A 24052-nucleotide genomic window follows, 5' to 3' on the forward strand; every position below is an offset into this window, starting at 1 on the left:
ACCAACCAAATAAATAAAAACCAGGTCATACAAAGCTGAGGATACAAAGTTCCAGAACTAAGAAAAATTCTCTTTGACTTCAACAAGCTCCAGTTCTGGTCTTTGGCCTACCCTCTCCAAGTAAGTCCATACCAACAGTGCAAGTACACAGTGCAATATCTGTCATAACTATACTTATACCAGCTTGAGTTACTGAACAAATACAGGATTTGATTCTGTATAAAGCCCTCAGGCACATCTTTCACCAGCAACAGTGAGAATTTTGTCTGGGTAAGATACTTAGGTTCAAAATTGGTACTGCTAGCTCTAATTGTATGTCACATCAGTGTTCTTCTGTCAGATGCTATGAAATACTAATCTCTGACTAGGCAGCTGTTTTCTAGCTATCATGACTCCCCTGAAAACCTTAAATATGGGAAGGAAGCACCTGAAAGGAATAGGGTGAACCATGAGTCCACAGAGTGTTAGAGATTTTGTTTATTTTCTTTTAGGCTGCCTGGTTTGAAGGTCATAGAATCATGGGCTCTTTAAGGCTGGAAAAGACCTCCAAGATAATTGACTCTACCCTTTGACTAAACACCACCATGCACACTAAAACATATTGAGAAGTGCCACATCCACCCATTTTTGAACACGTCCAGGGATGGTGACTTTACTATTTCTCTGGGGAGCTTTTTCCTTTCAGTGAAGAAATTTTTCCTAATATCCATCCTGAGCCTCCTCAGCACAATTTGAGGTCATTTCCTCTTGTCCCAGTTACCTGGGAGAAGAGGCCAACACCCACCTTGCTCCAAACATCTTTCAGGGACTTGTTTTACCATTCTTTTCTCCAGACTGAACAACCTCAGGTCCTCAGCTGCTTCCTGGGCCAATCATCATCCTGTCATTTACTGGAGACAATGGATATTCTCCATTTTCAGGTATTTCTTACTGACAATAAATAAATCCATGATGATGCCAGAAAAGGAGGAGTCACATAAATTTGCATGGTCTTAATTTTTACCAGAATCCTTACATGGAAATTTGACATCACTATTACCAGTGGTTACTGATATCAGAAATTAAGTCTCTTTAATATTGAAGTATTTTTCAATCTTTTTTATAAAATACATTATTTAAGTTTGTTCATTAAAAAGTCTGTTTCTAAGCTCTGCTTTTAATATGACCACTAATTGTGTATATAAAAACCTTTCTGAAATTCACCTTTCTGAAATTCAAAAAATAGTGATACCTGAATTACCATACATCTCCTAACTATCTTATCTACCTTACAGAAATGACAACCTCTGAAGCAGCCTTCATCTTTGCATTAAGGGAAGGTATATGTATAATTTTGCGTAGTATGAAAGTACATCAAGTTTTCTGACACATCCTCTACAAGCGTTTCAAAAATAGTAAGTTAAGAAACAAAATCTCAGCCCTTGTCCTGTTGGCTGTTAATAAAATTCCATCTGGTCACTTAGGAAGTGTGCCAACATTACCACACAAAGAGCTTTTAAGCTGTTTGAATGTTCAAGAGTCATTTGACAGCTTTTTTATTTACCTTTTTTTTTTTTGTCAAATATGCACCTAATACTATACAGATGGCTAGGTTCTAACAAGTTTGCTTGTATGCAATCTTGAAACTAACCTTGAAAGTAAACTGCTGAGGTTTTGCTTTGGGGTGTTGCTTGGGTTATACATTTTTTCCTAACATTTAGGATTGTTCAGTCTTCTGCTGCTCCAAGTTCCTTATTAGGCAAATACAAACCAAAAGTGAAAACTTGATGTCTGGCTTTTCTGAAACTGCAAACATAGTAAGAATCTGCTCAACCTGCTGAAAGACAACAGAATAGGAGTAGGGGAAAGGGAGCTGAAGTCTCAGTAGGCAGCAAGTTAAAGAAATGTTCACTGACAAAAATCTTCAAAGGGAAAGAAATCCCAAGAACCACTCTGGGCAACGAGAGAGACTTCAGTAGCAGATGGAGACTATTCTTAGTGTATATTTTCTGTATATCTTTTAGTGCCAAAATCAGTTCTAGATTTAGTCTCTTGACAGTGTGATAAAAGATGTGTATTTAATACAGAAAAATAATTTTCACACTGTAATTTATATTCAAATTTGTATTGGAAAATCAAAATTGTTTTGCCAAAAAAGCCCCATCCCCCCATTTAAAAAAATATAATTTCTGAGTGACCTGATCCAGCTTCAAAGTTACCCAGCTTGGCACAGGAGGCTGTATTAACTGATGCCATCAATGACTTCATTTTTTGTGTGAAGCTATTAGTCCATGTGACGAGGCTGTGTAAATCACTAACACGTAACAGTGAATTTGCTTGGTCTGGTCTATTGCCTTCAACAATCGTTATAATGACCAAATTATCAGGAGGATTCAATATGTTACAAGTCTTGCAGGGGTAATGTTGGTCATCCACTTCTGCATGATACTGAGCCAAAAAGGACAGGTGAAACAACACTGAATGGTCCACCAGGCTCTCAGCTTGAGGATCAGCTGTCTGGGATTCAAGAAATCCAGTCAGACAAGAATGCTATTTCACTTGAAGTGGTTTAGTAACGCTTTCTCCTCATTCACATCCCTCAACTTCTTTTAACTGAATCAAGTACAAAATCTGTTACTTAAGGGAATCAATTTGTACCTTAAATTTCTGTAGGATAAGCACTCACTATGCAGGTAAGGGTCTGATTCTGTCACTATTTATAGATGGATAACTGAGTAGTCTTACACTTCTGCATACATTCTAAGCTCCTGACATACAGTGAGATAATAAAGGGAATAAACATGTAAAAACATAAAGTATTTTTACTGTTGTTTTAATTAAATTGTGGGCAATTCAACCAAATGAATTTTTGGAAAGGATCTGAGTAGAAAGATCTTGGCTTTGATGTTCTCTTTCAATTTTTTACTTTGGATTTAATTAAAACTAGCTACTCCAATATTCAAAGCTATAGATTAGAAACAAAGAGCAACCCACTACAGAACATAAAATGTATCTGAGCAGTGGAAAATAGACTAACCTAGGAAAAGCTGTGAAGATTTAAGGAAAGACCATTATAGATCCAATAACAGAATATAATGGTCTTTCTACACATATTCTGTGTGCTATATTTTTGTTTTGTGCTATGTTTTTAAAGGTATCTTAGCACCTTAAATGAAGTTGTAATTGAAATAAATAATTTATGGAATCTGCTTTTGTATTCTTGGTCTGAGATCTTACATTTTTATAAGTTAGTAACTTGAGTTTCCCAGTCCTTTTCCAGGCAAAGAAACTGTCTTGTTTGTTGGGTTTTCAAGCAGCTTATTTTAAATTCAAGGTTGATCAGAACACTCTAGCAACCCACTTTCTCCTGGTCCATCTATCAACCTGAGTTTCTCTGTGGCAGCTGCTACCAGTGTCTGGTGCTGAAAGAGTCCCCTTTGCATGTCAGCTCTGTGAGAAACCTCTCTGACGTCTAACACAGAACAGATACCAGATATTGAAAAGCCTGGGGGCTCACACAACAGTTCAATGAAATCTCAACAAGGAAAGTAAGTAAGCATTTACCCTGATACAATTATAAAGGTCATTTTGTATTATATTCTTTTACATTTAACATAGAAATATAAATATTAAATAAAACAAATTTTAAAAGGTAGCAATTAAGTTAGCTTAGCAGTTCCTAATTAAAAAGACATAAGGCATTTTGTTATGCAACAACACTCATGCAAGTTCCATTTTCCTTCTTGACAAGATACATATCCTAAACCAGCTGATCTACTACACTCATCCCCGCAGCTATCTTTTTATGGAAACACACAGTTTTCCCCCAGTTCTCTATTCCCTCAGAAGGCTGAATTGCAGCCTCTGCATCTTGTCAGACTGGGGGACTTCACAATGATGTTCCAAAGGGTACATATTCCTTCGATGCAAAGTCTTAATGGTGATTTATGGTGTACTCAGAGGACTTCAAAATTTGTGTTTAATTTGGTTTTATTTATTTTTCCCCAAAATCATCCCAAAAGTCCTTACTTTTAATTACAAGCTGCATGATAATTACAAACCATGCATGAAAGCTTTTAACCCTGAAAATACACTGTTTGAATTTGATGAGTGTGTACAAGTAAGTTCCTAATTGAAGTGGCTTGTAATTTGTGTTGTTATTGTTAGGTTTTTTGGTGAAAGTTTCTTAGAAACAGATTAGTTACAAATCTAATAAGTGCCTCTAAACCCTTTTATTTACACATGTCTTACAATCAAACACTCTTATGGTTGTAAGTACTTGTTTGTCTGTATTATCCTACCTAATGTAACTTTCATCAAAGCATTTTTGTCCCAAGGAGAAAATCCGAGAGAAAGACTAGCAAATAAAAATGCACCTTTCCACCTAAACACACAACTGTTAAGACCTGTAACTAAGAAATTCCCTTTGACCACAGAAGGGCCAATAGATATGTGACAGACTTCTCATGCCTCGGAGAAAACAGCTTTTAGTATTCTCTAATGTCAGTGAAGAATAAAGAGGAAAGTAAGTCAGTTTTGGAAATCCCTGCTTCTTGGCTGATGAAATGCCACTAATAGTCCAATTTAGTAGTTTAGTAAAAATTACTAAAATGGCCTGAAATCAACAATATGCACTTTGCAGGCAGACTGTGGTGCCCACATATCACAAATTGAAGGCTACATTGTCAGCATCATTTGTTTATAAGCTTTTAGGGCCAAAGTGTACTCTAGAGTTTTGAGCTTGCTTTTATATATATCATGCATAGCTTTAAACCTGGTATTATTAAGATTAGCAGGCATCCGTGGTTAATCACTCTAGTGATAAATAGCTGCCTATTAATGCAGTTATTTATTTTCACCTAGGAATGCATAGGATGTAGAGCATCAATAAAAACACTGCAGTGATGGGATCAGCTCAGATCCTCTCTAAAGGAAAAGGATTCAACTGAGTCTTCATGTAAGACTGACACAAAACTATGGAATCTGATGGCAAAATTAAAATGGTGCACAAACTGCTCAATATAACCCTGTTTGAAACAAAAATTTTCACAAAACCCACTAGTATTCTGCATGGCTGCTGTAGTTATAAGTGATCATTAACCTCTGCCCAGCCTTTAAGAGCTTTATTTAGTAAAATTCATACAAGAGTGACAATGCAGTAAACATGATACTGATGTTCTGATGCAGCACATTACAGTACATGGGCACAGCTGGATAAATCACAATCCAATTGTTATGGTCCTCAAGTATTGCTTCAAAAAACTGTGAGGAGTATTTGAAAGAGTGAGATGATGCAATAGGTATGCACTGAAAATATGGTTTTGGAGAGAGAAAATCTGACAGCACAAATCAGGGGGCAAAAATCTCAGAAAGAGAGGGCTACTTCCTATGTCTTAAATCTCAGGACTCTTAATTAAGCTATTAATCCCCCATTCAATCAACTGTGTTTGGGCAACATCCCAAAAACAAGTGAAAAGCTCCCTAGAGATACATATTTACAGGAGGCCTAATAAAAAAAGGCAAGCAAGACTTCTTTTCAAAAAGAAATGTCACTTTTAAAGATGAAAAATTTCTGCAAAATGCCATTCACTAGATTAAATTGCAAGTAATTTGCTTCCCCCACAAGCAGGGTCTGACTGTGTGCAAAGTGGAGGAGTGCTTTGCTTTCTCTGCTTAATAACCAGCTCTCAGACTAAGTAAAGAGTCATATTGACAGAAACTGAAAGGGGTCAGGTTCTGCACACAGTCTGCAGGTCTCAAGGATGAAGGGCAGATGGGAAGTACAAACAAGTCCTTGGGATACATTTCACAAGGGATGCAAGGATCTCTGACAACTTGATACAGTTGCACATGCTATGTCTCCAAATGAAGAATGCCCACTGTACTCTCAGAGACATTTATTCCTTTGATGACCATGAAGATCTTGACTGATCCTTAAATCACAGGGGAAGAAAAAAGCATCAAGTTTATATGCAGAGATGACTGGAGGAAGCCTACCTCCCAGACTCTTTTATCAGACACCAGATTCTGGAGAAATATTACTTTTCCTTTTAAGTTCCAATGCATTTGGCTTATGCCCAAATCCAGAACTCTCTTAGTTCTCTCAGGCAGCTTATTAACCAAATTCATATATTACTCTTACTGGTATCTATGAGGGTATGGCTCTTCTAGGCCCTGCTTCCAATGTGTCCTGTAAACACAGGCAACAGAGGAATTCTGGGGAGAAAGAATCCAACACAAAGCACATGGCAACAATTTGAAAGTACCTTTTGCACATTAGTGTGAACATGAAAATAAACCAAATGCTATCCTCTACCTGAAGGGATTTAATAAAAATTTCTCCAAAACATACTCAAATCAAATTTTTGTATTTTTCATGTGAGGACTGAAATACCTTTCATTTCTTCTGTTGAGACATATTTTATATTGGATGGGGCTGGAGCAACCTGTTCTAGTGAAAAGTGTCCCTGCCCATTGCAGAGGGCTTGGGACTAGATGACCTTTGATGTCCCTTCCAACCCTACCAATTCTATAATTCTATATTAAACAGTCATTGCCATTGCATAAAAAATTAGTAGTCACACAAAAAAGTGCCTGAACTAAAATCCTTCACCTTTAAAAAATATGCCTTATCTAACACAGTAGGAACACACATCACTATTGGGTCTTAAATCCTGGTCAGTTTGAGGGTACAGCTTTAATTTCAGGCAGAAAAAAAGCTTTGACTTTTGGAGCTCTTCCTTGCATAAAGATGTGCCTGTCCCAAAGAAGGCAAAGTTGGTAACCCACTTGTGCCTCTTCCTCCATTCACATTTGAAAAGAAAAAGGTTTCAAACTTCCTTAGAAAACATGCAGGCATCCAGCTCTAAGAAATAATTTCAAGCCCTGGGCTTAAGGCAGAAATCATGCTGATCAGAAAATGGCATGCATATTAATTAAGGGTGATTTCCTGCTGAGCTTGGAAGTTCATCCTCTTCTGGACTCTCCAAGCACTTTTTATTTACACAGCCAGAACTCTTGGCTCAGGTTTCTAAATGCCACATTGGAAACCAGCACCTAAAATTCAGAGCATATGTGAAATGCAGTCTGCCCCTAACCAGGCAGCTATGGAGAAACTGCCACTACAGTATTCCAGGATATTCATGGCATTTCTTTTATACAGACTCTTAGGAGGACTGAGCTACTGATCAGCTGCCAGTCCTTTTGCCAATAGGAAGGAAAGAAGCAGGGATACTTCAGAAGGAAGACACAAACAACAGAAGTCAAAACCCAGCATGATTTTTGAGGCAATTCCTGACTAGCTCCAGCATGTCACAAGGATGTGGCAGCCTTTGGCATAACTGAGTGCACTTATTTATGGACCAGTAAATAGTCAAGAGGCACTAAATTCTTTGCAATGGTAGGTCAGTAGTCTGAAAAACATCACCAATGTGCCCTAGGCCATCCTCCACTTGCATCTTGCACCAACATTAAGGAACAGCACAGTCCTTTATATACCCTCTGTTTAGAGTGTTTACACCAAGGAAATTCCTCTTGTTCAGCATCTATAACTCCCACAGATGCCAGCCACAAAGGGACCACAGTTGAGAAAAGAATCTCTCTCCTAGTAAGTTTTGTGGTTTTCTTTCTCCTGCATCTTTTTGGTTGCTATTATAATTCCTTTGAAAGAGGAAGAAAGGGGAAGTAAAGAAAACAATAGTTCAGAAGGTGTCACACTTTACAGGGTAAAGCTTAGAGACATTTCATGGAGTAAATGTGTAGAATATGCTTAAACCCAAAGCTGTTGTCAATTTTAACTACTGCAGATATGCTGATATTTTAATGAAATTAATAAACGAAAAGGATGTTTCTGTATCAGCAGGCACAGAGCAAAGCAGCTTTGTTGCTGGCCATATCCTATTTACTCCCAGAAGCTGCATATAAGAATAAAAATTTAAAAGAATATCAGCAGGTGAAATATTCTTACTTTCCATTTTATTAACACATAAAAGCATAATATGGAATGTTACTGAATGTTATTAATTAATACAGTAAGCAATTGATCCTTAAAACAGCATTTATCAGGAAAGTTGATCATTCAGCTATAAGAACAAGATATAAAGTCTTTCTCCTTCCTCAGGTCCCTTTGAGCCAAGCAGCCGGGCACAACGAATAGTAGTTTGGTTACTGCTGATAATTTCAAATCTGTTATAAATTCAACACAAGGACATGCTTAGCTCCTTCTACATCTTAGCTAGGCATCAGACCTTCTCAGACTAAGCACTCCACCACTCCACATCAGCACTGTCACATGTAACCAGGGCCAGACTCCTCCATAGAAAAGGGTACAGGAAAGCCCAGAGAGAGGGAACTAAAAACTAGTAGTGCTGAAAAATCTAAAATATCTCAGGAAACACATCTGGTCAGCATCACCCTTTTAGACTGAAGTTTCAAGTCTTCTTGAAAAATAGTCCAGTTATGTCCCACTAGAGAAGTATTAAATGCTTCTGTCAAAAGGAACTATCCTCTGATCTAGTTGTGCAGAACTTTTGATTGTCCTGCAGTCAACACCATAGGTGCTCTAGAAGGATAAAAACTGGAGGATGCTACCAAGTAACTTTGCAAGGATAGATTTATCTATCTTGGAAAAGCTTCCTCTTCCTCCATGTTGCCAAAAATTTATTACCAAAGCTAAAAAAGTACATTAGTAATATTACACAAGTAAAAGCACAATGTGTTGGAATAAATGAACTTAATTTGTGTAGAGGCTTTTATCTCTCTAATTAATACAGATATGGCCTTGACAGACAGAGTGTGGATATGACTGAAGTGTGGGACTCAAGAGAGCTTGTAAGTACATGTTCTAGATCATCATATTTCATGTCAAAGAAGGCTCAAGGTATGCACTCTCCTCTGCTTATCTGGAAAAGAACATGGTCATGTCATAGAATCAAAGAAAAGCAATGAAAGCTGTACTAAAATCCAAAAAGATTACATCAACAACATGTAGACAGGGTGGGAGCTCAGTAGGGCTTTCATGAGAATGGCTGGGAGATCTGGATCCATCGGTTTCCCATTAACTGCTGCTGCAAGTCAATCTGATTGCATTTCTCATCAGCTGAATAAGTAATGTAGCACAGAAAGAGCTGAAATCCTATTTAGGCTACGTCTTTATATTCCATGTTCATCCCCAGCGTGATTTTGCAGAATTAAGCCTGGTCGGTGTGTACAGACAAAGGTTTGCCATCCTCTATCCACTTGCATTAACTTGTGCTTAATTGTAACTGCAGTCAGTACAAGGCACAGTTACTTGTAGTAACTGACAAACACTCCTAAGCAATTTTTCAAGTATACAGACTTTAACTATTCTTAATAAATAAATAGGGTTTGTATTTTATAAATAATAAATAAACTTTAATTTTCCTGGAGTCACAGTTATGAAGGGCTCATCATTGCTTTGCATACTATCAAGAAGTCAAACATAAATCTGCCAGCCCTATTCAGACTGGCTGAACAGCAGATTTTGAGTATGCAGTTTGTGCTTGAAACCCCTATAGCCTAAAGGCAGATACACATTTGTAATCTTTGCAAACAACACTGAATTTGGAGAAACAACTGGCACACCAAAGAGGAGTCCAGAGGCACTGTCCAGAAACCTGGGGACTGGATCAACAGAAGTCTCCTGAAGTTCAACACAGGTAAGTGTCAAGTTCTGCAGCTACAGCAGAATAACCCCAAGCACCAGGGCAGGCTGGAAACACACTGCTGTAAAGACTGAGGGGTTACAGGGATGCCAAGTAAAACATGAGGCAGCAGCATGTTCCCAAGTAAACAAAGCAAACTGTTACATGTTACATCTGAAGCATGACCAGCACATTGAGGCTCGGCTTGATGCCCGCAGGGATTTGTGTCTCCCACAATTCTATGTCTGGGTCTGTATGTCCCAGATCAAGGACACTGCAAAACTGGGCAGAACTATCAAAATGGTCATGTTCTCACAACTCATGATGTGTAACAGCTTGTGGGCCTCTGTAGTCTGGCAAAAAGGAGGCTAAGGGGGAAGCCTGGAACTACCTGAAGGGATGTTACAGAAACTACAGAGGTTTCAAGCAGTAGCTGCACAAAATCATAGGTGACCAGGTTCAACCACCTCAAAATTCTCCCAAGTTGTGGTTAGGTATTTGTTCTATGATTCCATGAACCTGTTTCAAATTTCATCTCGAAACACTTTCACTGTTCCTACTGCAGTGTCTCCAGGTAGGACATGCAGGTATGCCTAAGTCTTGTTGTGTCACAAATGTAACTGCTTAGTCCTTCTAAAAATTAGCAGAACACTGATTCGAAAATTCATCATCTGACTAGTCCTGCTATCTAACTTTAATTTAATAAATCTTTTCCTTTTCTTTCCAAACAGGTTAAGTACTCTTTTGCTTTACAAAACAGGTAGCAGTTTGGGGCTCACGAAGAAAAGATCTCAAACACAAGTAAAAATTACTCCTTTTACACCTAAAATTATTTCATTTCACTTGCAAACAATATGTTAATTTTAGAATTATATTTTTATTATGATTCATTTGTTATGATATTTACTCAACAGTGTATGCAGTTTTGGTACTACTTGAACTCTCATATATATGAAGATAGACTGTGATTGTGAAATACCATGCAAGCTAAGTCTTACTACTAGGAAAAAGCAGCTTGGTGACTGTGATATAAAATTAGCTTGATTTGGTAAGTCCTTCATATTATTCCATGGTGTGAGCATAACTGTGAAGAACAGGGAAGACAGACTCCTTTTACTGGGGTCTCCAGTTATAAAGGCAAAATAAAAGGAGTTTGAATGAGGCTTGATTTCTGTTACAGCACTTCAATATTGAGGAAAGAGTATTAATTATTTATATCTTTGAAGAGAAAAAGAATGCATTAAAAATGTGAATTTAGGTTTTAAAAAATTCCCACAGAATTTGTGAGATGACAGTATACATGACACAAATGGAACACAAGTACCACAGAGACTATTTTGTTAACTGTTTACTAGTAGAGCTGCAAAAGTATATTAACTCTCAATTTTCCTATTAAAGCAAGCACTTGGAACCTCACAGCTTATTAACTGTTAGGAGGTGATGCATATATAATGAAATAATATCTAGAAACTTTATATTTTGAAGTGAATAAGGAGTTTTGGTCTGAACATAAGCCTTTGAAAATGCTGAGTTAACCTCTAGCTGTCATTGTGGCACATGTTGCACCTTGAAATCTCTGTTCATGATGGAGTGTCCCATTAGAAAACCACATTTTAGGAACAAATGTTTTCACATGTATCAAACCAATATTTCTTTTGCATGGCCTGCCTTTGTTATGTTACTTGTTTACTTTCACATTTCAGAGTTCAAGGTAAAAATCTAGTTTTCACTTAATTTCTATTCCCCCATCTGGGTCAATCACACCTTATGCAATATGTTAACTTTAAATCCTGCCTGAGAATGGGAGTAGAAAGGAAGACAACTTTTTATAATCCACTCTCTTGGTCTTGTTGTTTCCCCTTTTTTATAGAAACAGATTTGAGCGGGCTAAATTAAGCTTGGTTTTATTTACCTCCTTAATTTTTTGCACAATTAAACACTCTTGCAAGTAAAAGGTTATTTAGATGAATTAATGCTTATAGATACCTCTTCAGAGGAAATTTTTTTAAGACAGAGCTGAATTCTCTTATCTTTTCAGCAACTGATTGTCACTCTTTGCGGGCACGTCTACATTTTCTCTCTAATACACGAGAAGTCAGATTTTCTCATCTTTATCTGACAGCATGATACACTGAACTGGCTTGTCAATTGAGAATACAACTAATTCCCCTGTGCCACAAATTCTCCAGGGTACTAAACAGCTGCAACATTTTCTGGCTTTCACAGATGTGAGTCACTGCAAAAAAACCCCAAAACCCTCTGTCTGTAGATCATAAAGTCAATAATTCTACTAAACCATGATGAGTATTTAAACATGAAACTTTGACAAGTCATCTCAAATATGAAGGCACTATGGGCATAGTTTTATTATGCATCACTTAATTACCCATTATCCTATGGTCATATATGCTCAAGCAGAATATAAAAGCTACAATTTGGGCCCAAATACCATCTTAAATCAAATCTGCAGTCTGTATACATAATACAGGGCAATGGGGAACTGAGGCTATAATCTGACTACACTGAGGTTTCAGCAGCAAAGCTGGTTTCAACAGATTACCTTTTCTAAATGCTCTGCAACCAGGTCATGTAAGGCACTGCAATACAGCGTCACTTAAGCCCACAACACACATGTAAACCTGTCATTTGATAGAGTTTTCTGTGTTCAATTCAAAGAAGTCGTGTCTCAGCACTGAATGTAAGTTTTACTTTCATTAAATTAATGCCTCAATGCCTCTTGATAAGCTGTGCTGAGCATGCAGATCTTTCATGTCAAAGCAACCACAGGTTTTTTTGCCTGATGGTTTTGTATTACCCTTAGATTACATTAGATGAAGCAGCAGAAGCCTCTAGAATGAAAAGATTCAGATGATATGCTGAATTCTGGCAACAAATTAGTTCCTCAGACACAGAGCAGAATAGTATGCTCACCTAAACAAGCAAAACTGGGCTTCTAAACTTGAACAGAGCCTTGGAATGTTAGAACTTAACCAAAATCCAACACCAACACGTGCTACATGATCAAAGCCTGAGTGGTACAGAATCGGTTACATAAACACAACACCACAGTGGACATCAAAGCCCCACTCTGGTTGATCTTGGAGATGCTGACAAGTGAGTGTTAAAACAAATATTGTTAAAACATAAAGATTTTCATTCCAAATTGTGACCCAGCTCAGAAGAGGCCTTTTTGTTATAAAGCTGCTTTTGCCAGAAGTCAGAGAGCTAAAAGAAATTTAAAAATCAGGGGCTTGCAAGAATTTCTGAGTTTTCAATTTTGACATGTACTCCTTGATCTCAGATTTACATGTCTGCCCAAAGACAGTCTAATCTTACTCTGGAAGCAGGCACCTCAGCTCATTTCAGATTGTAAAAAATAAACTTCTGGTGATGGGAAAAAACCAATAGGCTCATCTACATATTTTTTAAAAATTAGAAGGGGTCAAGCAGAAAAGCCTTGTCTTTTAAAAAACCTGCCAAAACGAAGTTATTTTTTAAATGTGCCTATTGACCAGCTTTCAAAAATCCAGAAGTTCTTTATGTACAGCCAAAGATGCTGCTTTGTTGATAACAACTTCTGATTTTAGAAATAAAGTAGTTTAAGTAGTTGCTGGGTATACTCACTTCCAAGAGATACCTCACTGTTGTGATCACTGAAATACAAAAAACTGTTCAGAAGTGGAAGAGCTAAAAGTAGGCTAAACCAAATCCAGTAGTGCACAGCTGTTGCTTTTAAAAGCCTATTTAATATAAATTTAAAGAAAAAAAAAGAAAACATAAAACAAGCCACCCCTTGCTTAACTGAAGTGCTGGATTATCTAGGGCATTTCTCTCTCCAGCCATCTGTTTTGAGCTGGGTGCATGCACTGAACTCAAATTTTATGTTCACAAGAGAACTCTGCCAGTTTCTTCCAGAGACTGTGGGAGAAGTCTCAAATTCTACCTTGTTCTCAACAGCAGAAAAAAGAACTGTGATACCTTGTACAGGGAGAAGTTATGACCTTCATAAAGGTAAGCAGACACTTCAGATGATGTCTGGGATGAAGCTGCATTCCAAAAATTTGACTGAATTGCTTTCTGTTTGTTTCCACCATTCTTGCCTTTGGAGAAGTAAGAGTCCAGACTAATGTATGTGTATGTGTGATTAGAAGCATAACATCTTGCAAGGAGAAACTCCTAACATTTTCTGGGAATATCAGAAAACATCAAAAGCCATCACCTAATGGCTACAAAGTGAATTTCATTCTGGAAGTGCAGAATTTTCTCTATGCTGCTACAAGATAGAACAAAGGTCACTGTATGTAAATTAATAGCTTAGGGCACTGTGCTTACTGTTCCTTTTACAGAAGGATGTTCTAACATGATGATCTCCACATTAAATTGGTTTTTCTTTGATATAACAAATTGTATAAACTACATAATTCCATCAATTTGAAAGAAAAATGAAGTTTACCAAATAGTTTTCTCTATCATCAAATATAGCTCTTTCTTCATTTAGCAAGTTCCTTCAGAGGCTATGTATTAGTATAGCAGCATTTCTAGGAACAGAAAGTTCCTAGAAAAAAGTGCTTCTGATGGTCAGAATCAGTCCAATGTCTGCATTCCTCCCCCAGCTACATCAGCTGGGGAGCCAATATGCCATGAAAGGATGGAGTGACCCTGCCACTTTACATACCTTCACCAAAACAGGAGAGTTGAAGCTGTAGCACAGGCAAGTGAAAAAAGCAGGAGCCCAATGACTTCAGTGGTGCTCAGTGTGGGCTTTGTGGGGGTACAAGAATGCTGTATAAATAGCATTTACACAAATAGGGCTCAATTCTGTACAATTTCTTTCCTACAAGATACATTCTTTTATATAATGTACCTATTGTACGTTAGGCAGAACTGAAGCATGATTTTAAGCTGGTTGTAAATAACTTGATATTTAACCAAAGAAAAGAACATTAAAAAAAAAAACCCAAAAAACAAACCCAAACCACTTCAAAAGTCTTGAAATTACAAAGCTGAGCACCAGTTTTTCAATTCTTTCCCTAACAAAGATGGTGAAAAGGGTATATGGTAAAAGAAGCTGTCATGGGTTTAACTAATAAAGAAAGAACCTGATGAGGAGAGAATGTGAGATGGAAGGGAAGATGGAAAAGAATAGCTAACTGGGAGCAGACAATATTGAAAATTGGGCAATGAAATAAAGAAGTCTGAAGGAATAGGAAAGCTGTGAAAAGAGAGTACAAAGAGAACCAAAAGAGTATTAGGCAAACTAGAAAAGAACTGAATAAATACATTGTAACATCAGATAGAGATAGGTGGGCTCTACCTGGAAAGTGTACCCTGTATTTTGGGTGCTACTGCACATAAATTGATTACTATCTTTGATTTGACTGAGGCGCTATCTTGCTGTAAATGGGTGATGGGATTTTCATTGCAAAAGCTTAAAAAAAAAGCCAACTCTCTTGCCCCCAAAACCTGCTTGATTCCTGCCAGCATCTCCTTACATACAATTTCCTCCTTTCTCTCAATCACCAATGCTTCCCTGCTTTTCCTGTAATTCCATATGGCAGGAGCCAGCATGTCTATATGTTCTCCCTGAGCTTTGCAGAGAAATGGGTAAGAAAGCCTGACAAGCTTTGCAGGATGAGAGCAAATTTGTATTTTTATAGTGTATTAGTGGATTTCTAAATTCATTTGATTGTACCAGACATTTTTACAACAAACGTGTTCACAGACTGCTTCTCTGTTCTGGTTGTCCTTTTTTTCCTCCCACAGAACAACACCCTGATCCTAAAATCATTCAACACAAGCAAGGAACAGGAAGGAGGAAAAATTGTGGCTCCCAGTCACTTGAGGGAGAAGGAAAAAAAGAGAGAGCAGTAAGTACGAAAGTGCCTCGTAACTGTTACACTGCTGCTGCCACTCCTCTTGAGGGTCACACTGCATTTCCTCTTCACTTGCTCAGGCAGCTCAGGCAGGGAGTCTCAGGTATTTAAACAACAGAGTTCTACCATGAACAGCGATCCAGTGATGCCCAGAGCGCACATGAAGGACTGCAGAAGGAAGTGGTCAGATACAGAAGATGCTATCACCAATAGAGCAGGCTCAGAAGACTGACTTCAGTCAGTTCCTCCAAAGGCCCAGGAGGGGTAAGTTAAACATTCTGTGGACAGGGAAGATTTAGATAAGAAAGATGTGTACAATCCTGCTTTGGTTTTAAAACCTTTTTCTCTTCACATGTTTTGTTCCTGCTGTCAAGATAAAAGAGCATTTTGATTTAAGGAATCATTCCAAAGCCTTCATGTAGCAAAAGCAGCTATTTGGCAGTACTGAACTCAAGCTTTGCCTGCAGGGTACTGGGTGCTATTGACAGTGAACATGATGGAATTTCTCCACAGGAAAAGGATATGGGAATGAACTTAGCAAGGCTAAAGCAAGGAAAAGGTAAGCTACTGATCCTGTAAATAGTGGCATGTGCTTGTAAGGTTGCATTTAACGCTAGGAAAGTTAAAATAGTCTAATTAAAGTCACTGGGACTGTCATATCTAACATCAAAGACAGGAAGCATTTCTAAATATGCTCCCAAGAGGAGATCCCAGCTGCTGGAGAGCAAGGCACCCTCAGCAATAGGGAGAGCTCCCCAGCCAAACATTTCACTCACCCTAGAGATTACCAAGACTTGAAGTTGTTCATGTTTGTCTGATTTTGATACTTATGTAAAAGATCTAGGCTGGCAGCATTTTCAGTTCCCATTCACAGAATTAATCCATATCATACAATTTTAGTTCCCAGCCTGGGTATAATTAAGGGCAAAAGGGGTAAAGCAGAGTTTGTCAAGCGCTGAGTATGAGAGCTCTCTTCCAAGTGTAATCCTCTAATGTACAGAAGACAGGATGAGAGGAAGGTGAGTACCCCGTTGTACATGGTGTTCTTTCTGCACAGATGTATTCTAGAGGTTAAGGCAATTACTGAAAGATAAAGAAGGCAATAAGGACAGGATTTTCACCTCCAGGTTTTGTGCCTTGATGCTCCATGCTAGTACATCATGAAGACCATAAATGTACAGGCAGCTGACAGTGGAAATAAGGACTCAAGACTACCACGAGATGCTGAGCTGTCACCTCCCCAGGTCTCCCAAGCACAGGTCTGTTTCCCACAGGCTCAATGGCAGCCCTGACAAATTTCTAAAGGGTTTTGTTCAATCCTCATCACATCATCCATCCTATAATGCTTAGCTGCTTTCCTCCTTCAATCCCAGTCTTCTCAGGCTCCATCTCTCTGTCCAGTCTTACTCCCAAATACATTTGCAGAGCGTGCACAGGAAAACTGAAAGGCTGCTATTAACCATGTGAATTTAAGTACTCGATTAACTGCATTTAATCAGATACTGAAAAGACTTGTCAAACCGAAGTCAACTGATAGGAAGGGTCAACAAAAATTTTAAATTAGACATAAATTTTGTATATGTGTTCAAAACCATTGTGTCCATCAGACTGGTAAGTATCATCCATCAGACTGGTAAGTATCAGTGGATGGAACTGACTGATGAATTCAAACACTGATTAACTTCCATGAACCTCGCTGAGTTACTGCTAACACAGTGAATAGCTCAGTATTTTGATAAAAGCTCAGAACTGATAAATGCCTTAGATGTTCCTATAATACACAACTAGGAGGCAGTAAGTTTGTATGAGCTGTTAAATGTGAAGGAAATGGGACCTACTGTTGAAGTAGACCACTAAAAATATTTCCTTTGCAAGAGTGTGATTTAAGAAAATTTTTATTTCCCCTGATTTTTAAATGTGTAAATGCAATTTTTATAATACATTTGTCTGACCTAGAAATAGAAATCATGAAAGCATTTAATTTATTTTAAACGGCAAAGTTTAACACAACTTTATACATTCATCCATGCTGTCAGTTTATGCATACTCTTAACTTCAACTACTTCAGACATACACACATTTTTTCCCTGACATTTCTTATCATAATTTGTGGAGCTGTATCTGAAAGTGCTTCAGGTCAGAGATATTTCTAAGACACATGCCTTGCCTGTGCACACTTATACTTGTACAGTTAAGGCATGCTGTAATTATTTGCAAGTCCCAAAGTTTCATGCATTAAATTCTGTCCTCTACCTGGAGATAAAATGAACAGCAGTTATCTGGTTTATAGATTTGACAAATTCTTCTGGGCATCTGCCAACTTTGTAATCTACTTGAACTATAGCTTAGGAACCATATGAGATCACCAGGGTTTCTGCACAACTTCAAAGCTCCCTAAGCCAGAGCTGTGCCGTTCTCAGGCTGAACAAACGTTGCCAGGCTCTGTGCACAGCTTTGAGGCTCCCTGAACCACAGCCACTTGTTCCAGAGGGTTTACAAATTCTATTAGGCATATCTGGAGCACACATAAATTCTAATACACATCAGCTATGTTTCTGCATTAAAAGGAACTTTTAGTTATTCAGAAATACATAGCTTTTAACTACCATTTTACTCTACCAAAACAAATTTCATTTGGTTGCCATTATAATAAAATCTGTAAATAGAAAAAAATTTCTATACCATATTTAACAAAAAGTGGCCCTGGGAGATTGTCCTTGCAGTGAAAGCTGCTACTTTTAAACTCCTTTAGTAGGAAAAGCTCCTTGTCTAATTAAAATTTACACTGCCATTAGAAAAACTTCTCCATTAGCTGGAGAACACATATTAACATTTCAAGACACCTAATTTCCAGAAGCTTAGATGTAGTTCCTAATCTATTTTAATCTGGAAACAAGTTAGCACCTAAAACTTAATGCCTTCAACAGTATCAAGGCAGCAGGAATGCTCATTTTCTCCAGCACAGCATGTGAACAGACCCAGGTGGACCAGTCAGCAGTGAAAAATGGGTTTTCTCTTACATAAGTAACTAGGTCACCATCTAATGTCCCTTTGTTATCCTAAAACGTGAACTTCATCCTGTGACAGAGTTAAGAAGGAATAATACCCAACCTCCTTGACAGATGCCACAGAACAATCTCCATAGCCTTCTCTCCTGTCAAACACTAATGACATTATTTTCACTCTCTTTTGAACAAATACTCACTTATGCTGGTCTCTTCTTTTTGTTTTACCTATTTACATATAAGTAAATTCTGAGAACTTCCAGAAATAATTCAGCTTTACTTGAGAATGATGGAAAACTATAATGGCTCTTCTCAAGCACTGTCAGCAGCATACAATTGGTACTATTAAAAAAAAAAAAAAGCCAAGAAAGTAATAGTTATCTGATTTTATTTACATTATCCTAGCTATTGTCTTTATATTGTGGGGAAGGACATAGAGTAGACTTCCTTCTTTCTTCCTCCTATTTCTGTCCTCTGTTGCTCTATTCATCCATCTTTAGTTCTAGTATTTCTCTCCCTTCATGCATTTCCCTTAAGGGATTTCTGTTCTCTTCTATTCTTGTCTTTGTAGCTTTCTCATTTCCATTATTACGGCTTTTGTTTCCTTCAGGTTTCAGCTGTTCTTCTGCCCTTTCCTCTTTCAGTTTAATGCTACAGAAAGCCAGGTGTTCCTCACAGGCTTCTGAAACTAATTCTGAATCTTCTGTTCTCAGGAAACATACTTGTGAATGAAGCCTTTAACCTAAAGCTAAAGACAAAATTGGTTGGTTTCAGTCTCACACAGTAACAGAAGAACACAAATATTGGCCTGATCACAGGAACAGTTATTCATTGAGGAAGGTCAGTCAGAAGTAACCTAACCTTTCTGGCTGCTTTAAAAGCACACTTCAAGGTGTGCTCTTACTGAAGCAAGAGATGCAGTCTAAAAGCAGCTTCTTCTCTGTTTATGTTTTAAAGAGAAGACTTTTACCAAAAGCAGCCTCATTTTTTTTAAGAATTCTAACAACCCTTTAAACTTGCTTAAACTGGTGTATTCTGGCTAGCTAGAACTAATATGCTGGTGGTGGTGTTAAAAGTCTCATTGTTTTAACAAAAACTTTAAAAGAAGTACAAATTATCTTTTTGTGCAATTGACATAACTCTTGTCAGATTCACATTTCATAAAAGAAAACTAGCAAAAGAGCCCAAGGTGGAAGACTTTTTCCCATTAATTTTCATTTGTCTCATCTGAAGTTACTGATTACATTTTTTTGATCAAAACCAGGTTGGTCTACTCTATCTTCCCAAAAGCAATACTGGACACAGCCACACCTCAAGCTTTACATCCTCCTGCCTCCTCTATTTCATGAGCCATCACCCTGAAGATAGGCAATGGTTTGTTACACCCTGCTCTGTGGTTCAGTTTCAATGTAGTGTTTCACAACCACGAGGCTGGCTGCACGTGCTAATTCTTCAGGGAAAGGGGGAGGGAAAATCGAGTATATCAGGGAGGAGAGCAGTAATATAAATCTTTGTTCTGATAACTAAGTGGACAGTACTAAAACAAATCCATCTACATTATAGACTGGGAATCTTACATGTTTAGTCATTGAGCCTAGCAGGCTGCTTATGCAGTTTGTAGCCCAAGTGAACACCTATGTCTGAGCAGAGGCTGCCTTCCATTTCCTGCTAACAAGACCAGGGCTCCCAAAATGGAAGAATATTTTTATGAGCTTTCACTATTACAGATTGTGACACTTCGAAGTGATAAGTGACATGAAAACAACTGTATCCTGTACTTGTATTCTGCATACAAACTCTCATATGTTGTGTTTTTCAATCTTCTGGGCTCAATGGATCACTGCTGAGTGGTTAAATTGTAACAGAGTTCCTAATTTTTATTTCATTAATTTACATCTGAGTAATAATTGCAGCCTGCTTACAATAACCACCATAGGTCACTGCTCTAAATTGGAAAGATCTTCTTGGATACAGTGTGATTGTATGAGTTTACCAGTTGTGTTTTTTGAGGTTAAAACCAAGAATTGACTGAGGAAAGGGACCGTTCATGGTGAACTGCAGTTACATTAGTAACTGAAAAGTAAAAGCCTTGTGTTTTAGTAACAACAGAAATAAAGTAGTGTTGGTGCACATGTCACTTAAAGTATTATAAGTTCTCCACTGCCAGGTCTACTTAAGGCCACCTACCTCTCAAAGTCAGAAGTTGAATAGTGTTCAAACTCTACTCAGATACAGCTTTACAAACTATAAATGCAAGCAACAGAAGTTACAAATCTGGAAAGAGCCCATGTTACTGAGAGGAAAGAGCAACCTCCCGGAGGAAACAACTGCCATGGTAATGTCTTCAGAGGAACACACACATGGAAACAGTACAGCAGAAGACTCAGAGTAAAGAAAAGGCAGATCCATGTATGGATAACAAGTATTTTTAACTACAGAAATCTTTTGATTTGACATGAAATTTGCTTGGGCTTCCATGTTATATCTTAGTATAGAAACCAGTTAATACTATGTCAGCCTGCGTACATACTGAAAAGACTATATGTTTAAATGTAAGATATTACTGCACTCTTTGCCACAAGCACTTGTTTGTTGAGCATGATTTCTGCAAGATATAAAAGCCATTGGAACATTGGAAGAACAAATTCATCCTTGATTTAATTCTAAGGATTTTCAGATTTTGTGCTATGTGTTACCAAAAAGAAAGTTATAACCTGAAGGAGGGAATCTACTGGTTTGACTGTGTAAGCTTAAACACTGATCTTAGACATTTAAAGTCACTATAGTTGTCAGCTAAGGTGAAACTGATTTCAATCTTTGCTGCACACAAGAGCTGATGCAGAGGCTACTTAGTTTGCTTTGATTTTAGAGGCAGTAGAATCAGACCCTGATATGTGAAGAATGGAAAAAGCCCCAAAAAACCCTTCCTCAGTGCTTTCACAAGCAATCTCTCTGGGCAGTTATGGACAGGTGCTGAAATAACAGCCAAGTTATTTCAGTCTTCCTGAAAATAATTATAACTACTCTTACTTTTGCAGCAAGATTTAGTAGCAGATTCTCAAGCTGTTTACAAAAGTGCTTGAAACTGAAGTGCAGTTTCCTCCAAAAAGGAGTGATGTGCTCATCCTGCACCAGCTTTGCTGAGCAGGTTTTAGCTGGTGCCCTGAAGTCACTATTTTCGAAAGCCAAAATAGCTAGACTTTGATGAGAATGAGGAGACTAGTAGTCTTTGTGAATGGAGACCAGAAGCATAGGCAAACTAAATTTTGGTATTTTGCCTTTTCAACCCTCATGAAAAAGAGATCTTCACTACATTGTTACAGTTTAACCTATCTCTGATGAAATCTGACAGTTATTCCTCACATCTGACCCTGGCAGCTTCTAGTTTGAGTGATTCTCCAAAGGTTTTCTACTGCTTTACAGGAGTTAAATAAGTATTTAACCTCATTTCGCAAACCAGAAAAACCGAGGCAGAGCAACAGCTTCCTTCCATGGAAGCTTCTAGTTAAAAGTGAAAGATGCATGTGATCTGCAAAGAAACTACTGATATATCTAAGGCCACAGGAAGTGCTGATGTCAAATCCCCGAGCCGAGTTCAGGAGCTGCCACCTCCTTAGCCTGGTTGTGAACCATAGCTCCTCACCCTATGGACCTGCAACCCTGATCCCACCATCACGTTTGGCAGACTGGCTGGATCTTTGGCAGCTCAGCGTGGACACCTCCTACCCATCCCTGGGATCCACATTACAGCCAGATTTCTGGAAAATCTGTTTTATGGTAGCTGTTTCATACCGGGAGAGATGTAGCTTTGTGCAAGGGAATGAGGTGGAGAAGGCAAGAGAAATTCACAGCAGCTCTGTTACGAAAACCCAAATACCGTGCTTCCCGGTCTCGTGTAGCATTTGTTGGGCACTCCATACAAGTGTCAATCAGCGTGAAACTACTTAATTTATAATCTTAAGACAAAAAAGGGAGAGGTAACATGGCTGCATTTCTAGACACGATTCACGCTCTAAAAGACGGAGAAATAGGAGGACCCTTGTCTTCCTCAAACAATGAACAGAGATTATAAAACAGTCTAAGCGTACTACCCCAACTTATCTCCATTACGCAAACAGTAACTGGAAAAGCGTCCTGGGGGTGCCTTACATAACTCCTTGCTCTGAGCCCCCGTTGGCACCCGGGGAGTTGCTCTTTCCTCTAACCCCGAACGCAGCCCCGGCTCCGCGAGTGCCGTGCGGAGCTGCCCGGACTGGGCGCAGCCGGCGGGCGGCGGCAGCGCAGCGGCAGCCGCGGAAACTTTGCGCCGCAGGGGCCGGGCAGCGGCCGCGGCAGCGCCGGGGGAACCGAGGGAGCTCGGCAGAGCCCCGAGCCTCCTCCCCGGCGCTGCGAGGGACGCGGCCGATGGCAAAGTTGCACCCGCCGCCTCTTCTCGCCCGCCGGAGACGAGAGGGCGGCGGCCTCCGCGGGCAGAGGGGCGGCGGCAGGGGCTGCACAGCGCGGGGCTGGGGCGACTTACCCATGGTGCCGCCGCGGCCTCCTCCGCCTCCTGCTGCTGCCGCTCCTGCAGCCGCCGCCTCTCCGCCGGCGCGGAGGGAGGCGCGGGAGGCGTGTGCGCGGAGCGAGGCGCGGCGCGGAGCCTGCGTGCGGCGGGCTATGAGTCAGGGCAGCACATCCGGGCACGGCCGGGAGACACCCCGCCCGACAGCCCGGCCGCACCGAGCCGCCGCCGCCGCCGGGGAAGGGCGGGAGCCGCGCAGGGAGAGAGGAGGCGGCGCGGGGCCCGCGGCAGCGCCCCCGGCTGGGGAGGAGGCGGCGGCGGGGCGGGACCGCTCCCAGCGGCGGCTGCCGCCCCTCGGGCCTCCTTTGTTACAGGGGCTGGGGTGGGGCCGCCGCCGGGTCCCGGGGGCGGCTGCCGGGGATGGAGGGAGAGCGGGCGCGGCGGGGTGCACCCCGCACATCCCCGCACCGCCGTCGCTGTGCGCAGTTCCTCGGTCCGCGAGGAACGTGGGGTGATTTAAACACGGCGCTCGCCGCCGCTTTAAAGTTCATATTTAATGATACGGACTCATAGGAGGAGCGTTTTCCAAGAAGGAGGAGATTACGCTAGATGTATAAGGGGATTTTTTTGAGGTGGTTTTTATGAGGAAAAGGATCAATAGAGGAAGCTGCAGGTGATGTCCAAGTGCTGCACGTTTTGCTGAACCAACATGCCAGGTTTTACACCCAAAACTGAAGGGCATGAGGTAGATCTGTGTGGAAGGCATTTTTAACAAGAAAACGAATGTCTCTGTTCATTGGTCCCTATTCCTTTCTGCCCTCGAGTTCAGTATCTGTAAAATAAGGAACAATAAAGAACTGTTTGCTGTTACAGTTGTCATTGCATTTTCATGGAAAACATTTGAGGGGGAAGGAGATGTTGAATTGAGTAGTTTTTGTGGCATTTTCCAAATCTTCTCATGGTCATGTATTCATTCTTCAGGTCTTACCTGAGTAAATCCTTAAGTATGGTTAAATAGAGTAGGACCACAGA

At 39.6% G+C, this 24052-nt stretch overlaps 1 protein-coding gene across 3 annotated transcripts in view; it reads right to left on the reverse strand.

Moving 5' to 3' along the window:
- RAP1GDS1 (Rap1 GTPase-GDP dissociation stimulator 1) overlaps positions 1 to 23163 on the reverse strand; it is a 90675-nt gene extending 67512 nt beyond the window's left edge. Inside the window, exon 1 of one of the 3 annotated variants that reach the window (XM_063156580.1) lies at positions 23039 to 23163. In XM_063156580.1, coding sequence (XP_063012650.1) covers positions 23039 to 23042 — 4 coding nt within the window. In that variant the 5' untranslated portion in view covers positions 23043 to 23163. The remainder of the gene's footprint in view (positions 1 to 23038) is intronic. The other 2 variants (XM_063156576.1, XM_063156577.1) reach the window with 2 other exon arrangements.
- Between the last annotated feature and the right edge of the window lie 889 nt (positions 23164 to 24052).

The sequence above is a fragment of the Melospiza melodia genome, chromosome 5 (assembly GCF_035770615.1).
Source record: "Melospiza melodia melodia isolate bMelMel2 chromosome 5, bMelMel2.pri, whole genome shotgun sequence".
NCBI classification, from domain to species: domain Eukaryota; kingdom Metazoa; phylum Chordata; class Aves; order Passeriformes; family Passerellidae; genus Melospiza; species Melospiza melodia.